This window comes from Salmo salar, chromosome ssa27, assembly GCF_905237065.1.
Source record: "Salmo salar chromosome ssa27, Ssal_v3.1, whole genome shotgun sequence".
Taxonomy (NCBI): domain Eukaryota; kingdom Metazoa; phylum Chordata; class Actinopteri; order Salmoniformes; family Salmonidae; genus Salmo; species Salmo salar.
Genome location: NC_059468.1, coordinates 38,728,153 through 38,740,850, shown reverse-complemented (window position 1 = coordinate 38,740,850; position 12,698 = coordinate 38,728,153). Strand labels below are relative to the sequence as shown.

The 12,698-nt window shown below is 43.8% G+C and overlaps 1 protein-coding gene across 2 annotated transcripts; it reads left to right on the top strand.

Annotated features, from left to right (window-relative positions):
- The first annotated feature begins 1,326 nt into the window (after positions 1-1,326).
- Positions 1,327-12,486, top strand: LOC106589066 (transcription factor E2F3). Of its 2 annotated transcripts, none has more exons than XM_014178742.2 (7): positions 1,327-1,858; positions 3,650-3,758; positions 4,936-5,155; positions 9,599-9,760; positions 9,852-9,966; positions 10,077-10,248; positions 10,838-12,486. In XM_014178742.2, the coding sequence occupies exons 1-7, from the start codon at positions 1,532-1,534 to the stop codon at positions 10,885-10,887; spliced, it is 1,155 nt and encodes a 384-aa protein (XP_014034217.2). In that variant the 5' UTR covers positions 1,327-1,531; the 3' UTR covers positions 10,888-12,486. The 2 variants fall into 2 exon arrangements, with proteins under 2 accessions (XP_014034217.2, XP_014034216.2); XM_014178741.2 differs by having other exon boundaries at positions 10,728-12,486.
- The last annotated feature ends 212 nt before the right edge of the window (positions 12,487-12,698 follow it).

Genomic DNA, 12,698 nt, shown 5'->3' with positions numbered 1-12,698 from the left:
CACGAGTCATCCCAAAAATCGGTCTTCTCACGAAAACGTCTGTAGCGTCCGAACGGTTTCGCCTACAAAACTATTATGACCCATCTATGGTGTTCTCTGTTTTGGACAAGTGTCATGGGACTCATCTGAAGGTAACCCATACAAACGAATGGCAGTATGGAGGTAGATTTGTGCCACTGAAAAAATAAAGGGTTAAATATGTGACCAAAAACACAAATATTTCCTGAGCTTTCTTATATCTCCTAGATATAGGACAGACACTTTAAAACCTTGTTCCTTTTTTTTATTTATTTGCCATTTATGAATATGTTATTCAATGCGTTTCTATGGGCTAGAGTAGTAAAGGTCAAATTCAATATTTTATAAAATAATACAAAATAAATTATACCTGAAGGGATCCTAAAATTCTAAATTAAATAGCGAAATGATCCATGGTATGACAATCTTAAAAACATTTCCATATGTAAGCACCATCTTAAAAACATTTCCATATGTCTGCTTAGTACCTTTCGGTTACTGACCCAATGCTGTAACCGTCAGTCTACCTGCCGCCCACTTGAATCAAACTGGTTATTCCAAAACATTCCAGTTTTGTGTGAATAATGGTTGTTGGTGTTACCAGTTATGCATTTAGGGTCGGCTTACCTTACATGATTGATTTTGACATTAAGTAAAAACAAGGGGCGGATTCGATTATGCTGAGCCGCAGGGCACCAGTCTATGGCCTGTGACTAGAACGGGCAAAAGGGGTGAGGGAGGAGCGCCATTCTCCAATGGAACAGTAATCTTGCGCTGCTCGGTCATGTTGTCAACAAGGTAGCATGGTACATCATCCAGAAACATACAAAAGCAATTTTCCATAAAATATACGTTAGAATTTTCTAACCAATATTCATTTGGAAAGGCAAGTAAAACGTTATTATCAAAAACAATCACTTTTACATGTGAAAACACAGAATCGTATTCATTACTCCAGGTGCTTAATTAAGCCACTTTTGTTTTGAGCCAATTTCGCCGTGGTCTTTGAACGGGTAACCTGGCTCACACCCGGAACTCAACCCGGTTCCTAAACGAATGCAATCAATTTCCACCAGCTGCAAAGCACGCCTACCTGGGCGCCCAGACAGATGAATCTAATCACCCCAAGTAAACACAGGACACTGCTTTATATGTCGAAAATCCTCACCCATTGGTCAGACACGCTGACGCAATTACGTATAGGTGGAGTCTGCTACTACGCTAACCAATAGCAGTGTATATGTAAATCTAGTTTAAAACATTCCCGGGAAATACGAGTTTCGCGGGAGGGCCCTTCGCTGATAAACTGCATCCCATGATTCACTATCAGCTTCCTGGAGCCATTTTTCAAGCAGCAGGAATGGAGTTTGCGACCTAATAAAATCCGTTGCATCGTCCTTGTTTTAGAAACGTATCGTTTATCAAATTTGAACGAACGGGCATGTAAGATATTAGTTTAACGATATCCCAGATTTTTGTTTTTTTGTTTGTTTGTTTGTTTGTTGTTGAATCGATGTCGATTTTGGAAGAAAAAAAAAGAGTGCTCCAAAGTAGCGGAGGGACAAAAGGACATTCGACCCTGATGATGAGAAAGGGGGGAGCCTCTGTCCCGGAGAAAGTCCTAATTCCAGGGGTCGGGGGCTCCTCCATGGACAAAAACCGCACAGTTCTGACCCAGTACACCAATGCGCCGTATTATCAGATCTTCACCCCTCCGCCCTGTTCGAACCAGACTAACAATGTCGGTGTCTCAGACCCCACCGACGGTCAGCTATACACTACCCCAATCGGGGTGTCTACAAACGGGACGGGACAGCGACCAGCCCTCGGAAGACACCCGGTAATTCATAACGCGAGGGCTCTTTTGGCATACAATATTCCGGGCAGTCACATGACTGCAAACAAGCCATTTAGCTTGCTAACTAGTTAACGTTAGTGTAAAGTCACAGTTAGTCAACTATGTTCGCTAACTAGTTAGTGAGGGGCTAACTAGTTAGTGACTTATCCTATAGTAACTAACTAGCGAACGTTACTATAGTAACGTTCGCTAGCTATTGTTAGTAGTATGCAGTGCTAGTTAGACCTTTAGCTAAATACACAAAACATTCTTTTGTTGATTGCAAATGTTACACGTTGACTCTTTTTATGCGTGTATGTTTACCGTTATGTTTTTGTGATAAACCACTTGCAACGTTTCCAACTTTTAAGTGTCCCTTTGACAGTGGATTTATAACGTGTCAGCGAAAAGCCCTAGTTAACGTTTAGTTAGCTCGCTAGCCAGACAGCTATCCCATTTCATTATCAACAACACGCCTTAGTTGGATAGGAAACACATCGACCTAGCTAAGTATGATCAGGTTTGGCACAATAACGACACGTCAAATCGATCAGCTAACTAGACATGAGTAATTTCTAATTTTTTTTCCGTTATCCATGTAACGTTAGCAGGCAACTTTTCTAAAGTTTTTGACCTGCAGAAATAAAATCGTAAGAATAACAGCCAATCAATCATAAATACAGTCGACAGACAAACGTGTCTTAGCTCATGTTCATTTGCTAGCTAGCATGAATATCTAAAGAAATGTATTTATATGTTTTAACACCACAAACTAGGCCGTAAACGACGCTTGGAGGGGGATGTGGGAGAATCTTCTCCCAGTTTAGCTGGCTGCCACGCACCAACCCAATTGTAATCCTTTGCTCCAGCTGCTCTAAAGAGTGCGTTTTGGGTCCAACTTAATTATTTACCATAGTTCCAGTACTTTTAGTTTTATGACAAGGAGGGGACTGTCTTCCATGTATCTAATGACAATCATAAGCGCATAGCTGAACAAATCTGTGACGTACCAAGGTAGAATTATTTTTTATTTTTTTTGCTAGCTAACCTGGAAGTCCTACCATGAGGAAGTACAACACATTTCAGATTTGTTGTGATATGGTCTAAATCTTTAAGCATGCACTTGCAAACTGCATCCCACAAACATCACATTTTATGTGTTAAAGACGAATCATATTAACTCAGACAGCTGATGTGTTGTACATTGAAGTCCACAAGCGAAGGGAAAATTTGAGAGGTGGAGTGTGTAGATGCGAGAAGGAATTATACAGCCATCGAAAGATCATGCTGTTTGTACGTGGCTGCTATGAAAGGGATCATGCTGTTTGTACGTGGCTGCTATGAAAGGGATCATGCTGTTTGTACGTGGCTGCTATGAAAGGGATCATGCTGTTTGTACGTGGCTGCTATGAAAGGGATCATTCTGTTTGTACGTGGCTGCTATGAAAGTGAACAGTGTTTGCGTGTGATCAGGGGTGTATTCATTCTGTTGATTCTGAGCTGGTACTTGGTTTTTGAATGGTGAAATTGTCTACTAGTTTTTAAACATTTTAGTCATTTAGCAGACTTCTCTTGTCCAGCTCAAAAGAGCGGTTTAGAATTTAAGTGCCTTTGCTCACGGGTATCGTTCGGTTACTGGCCTAACACTCTTAACCACTAGGCTACCTGCTGTTAGAACTGATGTTCACACCGGGATCCTGTACTAACATAATTCACCTCAGATTTGATCCACACTTTCACTGTTCTGTTTCATCCAGATTGTCACATTGTATACATGTTTTTTCTGTGTGTCAGGCGAAGCGTCGGTTGGAGCTGGAAGAGAGTGATCAACAGTACACCAGTGAGACTAACAGTGGCTCCAGAGCTAAGCGAGCCACCAGGCTCTCCCTCAGAGGACCCAAGAGTAAGAGGGGGGGAGGGGTGGTTTAGTTTAGCATTATGTGGGTGGTTTAGTTACCATGGGATTCATTGACATTTTAGTCATGAAGCTCTCATCCAGGGCGAGTTACACCATTGCTCTTTTTTTTTTTAAATATTTTTTATTTATCCTTTATTTAACTAGGCAAGTCAGTTAAGAACAAATTCTTATTTTCAATGACGACCTAGGAACAGTGGGTTAACTGCCTTGTTCATGGGCAGAACGACAGATTTGTACCTTGTCAGCTCGGGGATTCGATCTTGCAACCTTTCGGTTACTAGTCCAACGCTCTAACCACTAGGCTACCTGCTGCCCCGAGGGCGAAGTTACACCATTCCTCGTCCAGGCCGGAGTTACAGTGCATTCATCTCAGTTTAGTAGAAACAACGTCTCATCTCAAGTCTCTAACTTCCTGTTTATTTCAGTTTTGAGCCACGTCATGGCCTGCTGAAAACCATCCAATAACTTAAAAGTTGAAGGAAAGGAGCGGAGGCCATTTTAGTGTGAAGAGATGGTCTAGCCTTTGTTGACGAATAAAGATGTGATGCCCATGCCTGAGGAACATTGTTGCTCTTTGTGGCCAAGTGTGTATTCGCAGTTCACTTGTCATTAATTCCCTCACCTACCTGGACCTGCTCAAGTGTGTATGTGTCTGCCTTCCTCCCTCCAGCTCCTGCCTGTTAACTAACCCATCTCTCCCCTCCCTCCAGCTCCTGCCTGTTAACTAACCCATCTGTCCCCTCCCTCCAGCTCCTGCCTGTTAACTAACCCATCTCTCCCCTCCCTCCAGCTCCTGCCTGTTAACTAACCCATCTCTCCCCTCCCTCCAGCTCCTGCCTGTTAACTAACCCATCTGTCCCCTCCCTCCAGCTCCTGCCTGTTAACTAACCCATCTCTCTCCTCCCTCCCTCCAGCTCCTGCCTGTTAACTAACCCATCTCTCTCCTCCCTCCCTCCAGCTCCTGCCTGTTAACTAACCCATCTCTCTCCTCCCTCCCTCCAGCTCCTGCCTGTTTACTAACCCATCTCTCCCCTCCCTCCAGCTCCTGCCTGTTAACTAACCCATCTCTCCCCTCCCTCCAGCTCCTGCCTGTTAACTAACCCATCTCTCCCCTCCCTCCAGCTCCTGCCTGTTAACTAACCCATCTCTCCCCTCCCTCCAGCTCCCCGCTCCCGGTTAGAGAAGACCAGGTATGACACATCTCTAGGCCTCCTGACCCAGAAGTTTGTCCAGCTGCTTGCCCAGTCCAGTGACGGGGTGGTGGACCTCAATCGGGCCGCGGAGTCCCTCAAGGTGCAGAAGAGACGCCTCTATGACATCACCAACGTCCTGGATGGGGTGCATCTCATCAAGAAGTCGTCCAAGAACAACATCCAATGGATGTGAGTAGTGGGGGTCTGTCTATGACCTGTATACACAGCTGTGCCAAGCCAAGTTGTATTGCACTGCCTGGTTAGAAATTCTCCATAGTTGGTGGAAGTGTGCCGTAACGCCGCCCGATATCCCAGCCATTAAGATGGGGGTCGGCACGACGATGCCGAAACTATATAAACTCAGCAAAAAAAGAAACGTCCTCTCACTGTCAACTGGGTTTTATTTTCAGCAAACTTAACATGTGTAAATATTTGTATGAACATAAGATTCAACAACTGAGACATAAACTGAACAAGTTCCACAGACATGTGACGAACAGAAATGGAATAATGTGTCCCTGAACAAATGGGGGGTCTAAATCAAAGTAACAGTCAGTATCTGGTGTGGCCACCAGCTGCCTTAAGTACTGCAGTGCATCTCCTCCTCATGGACTGCACCAGATTTGACAGTTCTTGCTGTGAGATATTACCCCACCCTTCCACCAAGGCACCAGCAAGTTCCTGGACATTTCTGAGGGGAATGGCCCTAGCCCTCATCCTCCACGTGCTCAATGGGATTGAGATCCGGGCTCTTCGCTGGCCATAGCAGAACACTGACATTCCTGTCTTGCAGGAAATCACGCACAGAACGAGCAGTATGGCTGGTGGCTTTGTCATGCTGGAGGGTCATGTCAGGATGAACCTGCAGGAAGGGTACCACATGAGGGAGGAGGATGTCTTCCCTGTAACGCACAGCGTTGAGATTGCCTGCAATGACAACAAGCTCAGTCTGATGATGCTGTGACACACCGCCCCAGACCATGACGGACCCTCCACCTCCAAATCGATCCCGCTCCAGAGTACAGGCCTCGGTGTAACGCTCATTCCTTCGATGATAAACGCGAATCCGACCATCACCCAGGGTGAGACAAAACCACGACTCGTCAGTGAAGAGCACTTTTTGCCAGTCCTGTCTGGTCCAGCGATGGTGAGTTTGTGCCCATGGGCGACGTTGCTGGTGATGTCTGGTGAGGACCTGCCATACAACAGGCCTACAAGCCCTCAGTCCAGCCTCTCTCAGCCTATTGCGGATAGTCTGAGCACTGATGGAGGGATTGTGCGTTCTTGGTGTAACTCGGGTAGTTGTTGTTACCATCCTGTACCTGTCCCGCAGGTGTGATGTTCGGATGTACCGATCCAGTGCAAGTGTTACACGTGGTCTGCCACTGCGAGGACGATCAGCTGTACGTCCTGTCTCCCTGTAGCGCTGTCTTAGGTGTATCACAGTACGGGCATTGCAATTTATTCCCCTGGCCACATCTGCAGTCCTCATGCTTCCTTGCAGCATGCCTAAGGCACGTTCACGCAGATGAGCAGAGACTGGGCATCTTTCTTTTGGTGTTTTTCAGAGTCAGTAGAAAGGCCTCTTTAGTGTCCTAAGTTTTCATAGCTGAGACCTTAATTGCCTACCGTCTGTAAGCTGTTGGTGTCTTAACTAGAGTTCGACCGATTAATCGGAATGGCCGATTAATTAGGGCCGATTTCAAGTTTTCATAACAATCGGAAATCGGTATTTTTGGATGCCGATTTTTATTTAATATTTTTTTTTTATATATACATTTTTAAAATTGTTTTTAAGACCATTATTTAACTAGGCAAGTCAGTTAAGAACACATTCTTATTTTCAATGACGTCCTAGGAAAACTGGGTTAACTGCCTTGTTCAGGGGCAGAACGACAGATTTTTACCTTGTCAGCTCGGGGATTCAATCTTGCAACCTTACGGTTAACTAGTCCAACGCTCTAACCACCTGTTTTACATTGCACTCCACGAGGAGCCTGCCTGTTACGCGAATGCAGTAAGAAGCCAAGGTAAGTTGCTAGCTAGCATTAAACCTTATAAAAAAAACAATCAATCAATCATAATCACTAGTTAACTACACATGGTTGACGATATTACTAGTTTATCTAGCCTGTCCTGCGTTGCATGTAATCGCTTAGGTACACGTTGCTCCAACCATAAACATCAATGCCTTTCTTAAAATCAATACACAAGTATATATTTTTAAACCTGCACATTTAGTTAATATTGCCTGCTAACATGAATTTCTTTTAACTAGGGAAAATGTGTCACTTCTCTTGCAAACAGAGTCAGGGTATATGCAGCAGTTTGGGCCGCCTGGCTCGTTGCGATCTGTGAAGACTATTTCTTCCTAACAAAGACAGCCGACTTCGCCAAACGGGGATGATTTAACAAAAGTGCATTTGCGAAAAAGCACACTCATTGCACGACTGTACCTAACCATAAACACCAATGCCTTTCTTAAAATCAATACACAGAAGTATATATTTTTAAACCTGCATATTTAGCTAAAAGAAATCCAGGTTAGCAGGCAATATTAACCAGGTGAAATTGTCATTTTGCATTAATTGCACGCAGAGTCAGGGTATATGCAACAGTTTGGGCCACCTGGCTCGTTGCTAACTAATTTGCCAGAATTTTACATAATTATGACATAACATTGAAGGTTGTGCAATGTAACAGGAATATTTAGACTTAGGGATGCCACCCATTAGATAAAATACGGAACGGTTCCGTATTTAACTGACAGGAAAAACATTTTGTTTTCGAGATGATAGTTTCCGGATTCGACCATATTAATGACCTAAGGCTCGTGTTTCTGTGTGTTATTATGTTATAATTAAGTCTATGATTTGATAGAGCAGTCTGACTGAGCGGTGGTAGGCGGCAGCAGGCTCGTAAGCATTCATTCAAACAGCACTTTAGTGCGTTTTGCCAGCAGCCCTTCGCAATGCATTGCGCTGTTTATGACTTCAAGCCTATCAACCCCCGAGATTAGGCTGGTGTAACCGATGTGAAATGGCTAGCTAGTTAGTGGGGTGCGCGTTAATAGCGTTTCAAACGTCACTCGCTCTGAGACTTGGGAGTGGTTGTTCCCCTTGCTCTACATGGGTAACGCTGCTTCGAGGGTGGCTGTTGTCGATGTGTTCCTGGTTCGAGCCCAGGTAGGAGCGAGGACAGGGACGGAAGCTATACTGTTACACTGGCAATACTAAAGTGCTTATAAGAACATCCAATAGTCAAAGGTATATGAAATAGTCCTATAATTCCTATAATAACTACAACCTAAAACTTCTTACCTGGGAATATTGAAGACTCCTGTTAAAAGGAACCACCAGCTTTCATATGTTCTCATGTTCTGAGCAAGGAACTTAAACGTTAGCTTTCTTACATGGCACATATTGCACTTTTACTTTCTTCTCCAACACTTTGTTTTTGCATTATTTAAACCAAATTGAACATGTTTCATTATTTATTTGAGGCAAAATTTATTTTATTGATGTATTATATTAAGGTAAAATAAGTGTTCATTCAGTATTGTTGTAATTGTCATTATTACAAATAAATAAATAAACAAAAGAATCGGCCGATTTTAATCGGCATCGGATCTTTTTTTTTTTGGGGCCCTCCAATAATCGGCATCGGCGTTGAAAAATCATAATCGGTCGACTTCTAGTCTTAACGACCGTTCCACAGGTGCATGTTCATTAATTGTTTATGGTTCGTTGAACAAGCATGGGAAACAGTGTTTAAACCCTTTACAATGAAGATCTGTGAAGTTATTTGGATTTTTACGAATTATCTTTGAAAGACAGGGTCCTGAAAAAGGGATATTTCTTTTTTTTTTTGCTGAGTTTACATGATGTCACAGGGAAACTCAAGAACAACGTGTGTTGACTGCTTCTTTTTCTTCTCATTTGTGTGTGTATTAAACAGTGGTGTAAAGTACTTAAGTAAAAAATACTTTAAAGTACTACTTAAGTAATTTTTTGGGGGTATTTGTACTTTACTATTTATATTTTTCACAACTTTTCCTTTTAACCTCACCACTTTCCTAAATAAAATAATAAATGTTTTACTCCTTACATTTTCCCTGAAACCCAAAAAGTACTCATTACATTTTGAATGCTTAGCATGCCACAAAAAGGGTCCAATTCACACAATTTTCAAGAGAAAAATCCCTGGTCATCCCTACAGCCTCTTATCTGACGTACTCACCAAACACACATGCTTCATTTGATAATGATGTGTTTGAGTGTGACCCTGGCTTTCTGTACATTTAAGAAAAACAAGGAAATATCACCATCTGGTTTGCATATTGTAAGGAATTTGAAACGATTTTTACTTTTGATACTTAAGTACATTTTAGCAATTACATTTACTTTTGATATTTAAGTAACTATAAAAACAAATACTTTTTCTTTTACTCATGTAATATTTTACTGGGTAAGTTTCACTTTTACTTGAGTCATTTTTCTATTAAGGTATCTTGACCCTTTTTCTCAAGTAGGACATTTGGGTACTTTTCCCACCACTGGTATTAACGTGTGTGTGCGTTAACGCGGGCCGTTCTCCTGTGCGTTAACGCGGGCCGTTCTCCTGTGTGTGTAGGGGGTGTAGCCTGTCTCCAGACGGAGTGGCCAGGGTCCAGACCCCTGGGTCTGTGGGTAAAGAGCTGCTGGAGTTGACCCAGGAGGAGAAGAGACTGGATGAACTCCTACACATCTCTACACGCATCATCCAACAGATGACTGAGGACACACCCACAAGGAAATAGCCTTCCTTTACAAGCCTGCTGTGTTTGAGGTGTGTGTGTGTTGTCCTGTGTGTGTGAATGACTACTCTTTCCTTAACTCCTGGGTACGTTTGCATACATATCGTATGAGGATGTGAAGAGGATTCCTAGTCTGAAGGACCAGACGGTCATTGTGGTCAAAGCCCCTGCTGAAACCAGACTTGAGGTGCCAGACCCTGCAGAGGTACACACACACACACACACTGATCATGGTCAATGTTCTCTTTATTACCTGCAGTTGGCTATTGAATTGCTGAAATACTGAAATGATTGATTTGTCGATTGGACAATCAGAGTCTCCAGGTCCACCTGAGCAGTACCCAGGGTTCAATAGAAGTCTTCCTATGCTCTGATGACCACGCCCCCTCCTCCACGCTGAACGACGTGGCACTGAATGGAAACGGACATCCCTCTTCATCGTATGTCAATGGAAACTCCTCTTTGTCCGTCCTCAAGGAGTCACAAGGTGAGCCCATGAACTTAGACATCGCATCGTTATCTATCTGTCCCATTATGGCGTCTGAGAGAGCACAGGCAGCGCCATTGAGGCCATCTCCATTTTGAAGTAGTGCATTTGTTTCTACTACTAGGGCGACCTAGCGGTTAAGAGCGTTGGGCCAGTAACCGAAAGGTTGCTGGTTCTAATCTCTCTCTCTCTGTGCCCTTGAGCAAGGCACTTAACCCATAGGAAGTCCCAGCCAGTTGACTACTTCAAAATGGTGACAGTTCTCAATGGTTCTGCCCATGCTAAAACAGGCTTTTGGGCACTAGAGTCCTCTATCTCTGTGGTTGGTTATTGGGCGAACTACTCCTTCAAAGCACTCTCTCTGCCCCTTTCTCTCGCCTCTCTCTGCCCCTTTCTCTCGCCTCTCTCTGCCCCTTTCTCTCGCCTCTCTCTGCCCCTTTCTCTCGCCTCTCTCTGCCCCTGTCTCTCCATTTCACCAGGGGGTAATAACTCGACCGATAACGCCAGTATCAGTTTCTCCAACGCCCTGTCCAGGCTCCCAGCATGCTCAGCAGTGACAGTGACCCCTGTCTCCCTCCTCCCCCTCCAGGATGTCGACCAGGAGCCTTTTGTCTCCCTCTCTCCCTCCCTCCTCTTTGAGGAGGACGACTACATGCTCAGCCTGGGGGAAGACAACTTGTTCTCCTACGACCTGGACCAGCTTCCACTGGAAGACCTGCTCTGTAACTGAGTGAAATGGAAACTCAGCGGCCATTTTGGGGATTTTGATTTTGGAGCCATGTTATTGGCCAGATTTATGGCCCAAATGTGGTCGTTTACAGTATAATGAACTGATGTATCCTATAGCCCAGTGGTTTCATCAGCTGTAGCTCAGCAGCCATTTTGGAGCAATGCTTTTTCTTGACATCCTGGACTGCATTGCTCATAGAGGACCTGCTGTGTAATTGACCTTGAATGTGAAAATACCAGTTCTTTTTTTTGTTGGTATAGATGTGATCGAAGGAAGTAAGCCTATGTTGCCATCCGGACAAATGTGGCAGGCCAGCACAAACACAAACTGTCTAGAGGGGAGAATTCTGTGGCTGAAAGAACAAACAAACTCCTTCTCAAAGCCTGTCTTTCTGGTTTGACCTACACTGACAGGCAAACCAACAATCACCCCATAGCAGACTGTTATGTCTTGATGAGCTGTTCTTGTCTGAAAACACAGATTGTCCCGTACAGAGATGGGTTATGGATGTTAACCCCTGGACACAGATTCTTACCCATATCTACCATTGTGTGACTGTTATCTGTCAACTTGTGTTTTATAATGTGATGTAGTGGACCCTACCCGGCTAGGTCCTGGTTCTCGGTTCACAAGAAGCCAGCAGACCTGATATCTAGGCCCCAGGATGGTGAGGTCTGCCTGGGCATCGATGGTATGAGTCCCCTGGTCTTCCACATGGAGCCTTCTGACCCAGTACTGGGAGAGACTCACTGGTATTGTTCGGATAACCAGAGTATGTAGTGAAAGATGGCCCTAGGGTGCATCCCAAATGGCACCCTATTCCATATATAGTGCACTACTTTTTATCAGGGCTCTGTTCAGAAGTAGTGCACTATATAGGGAATGGAGTGCCATTTGGGGTCAAAGTATGTAGGGAATGGGGTGCCATTTGGGGTCAAGTATGTAGGGAATGGGGTGCCATTTGGGGTCAAAAGTAGTGCACTATATAGGGACTAGGGTGCCATTTGGGGTCATGTATGTAGAGGTGCCAGTTGGGATCATCCTTTTCCTACACACTTGCTGTATTTTTATTTGTATCTATTTTTGGGGAGTGTGTGTGTAATTTTTCTTGTTTGTTCCCTACTGCCACCCGTAGCCTTTTGCTGATTCCTTTTATATTGAAGCAATGTTCCTCCTTACCACCAGTAAAACACACACCACCATGAACGCAGACAAGCCCCTCATTTTGTTTCAACCGCTGGAGCCATGCTACCAGCCATTACCTATTGACTAGTGTTATGAACCAACTCGTGGCTTCATGTTCGTTTTCTCAGGGCTCAACAAATATCTTTTTACTTTAAATACATGTTGCTTAGTTCAAACGTAGAAGTGGATGTTTTCTTACCAGATGTTTTTGAGTTAAAAATGTACAAAACCCCTGCACCCAATCATTAAGGATCAATATCCCTAACACATCATAAACCCATTGATGAAAATGTATATAAACTTTTTTGATTTACCCTTTTTGATTGGTATACCAATGTTAACTTTTTGTATTTTTACCCAATCGTACTACTAACCCAGCGTTTCCTGAAATCTGTCACGGGACCTCAAGGTCAAGGTCCCTAGCTGATTCAAATGATCAAAGCTGGATGATTATTTGAATCAGCTGTGTAGTGCAAGGGCAAAAAACAAAACGTGCACCCCCCCTTGGAGTCCCGGGGACCGAGTTAGGGGAAAA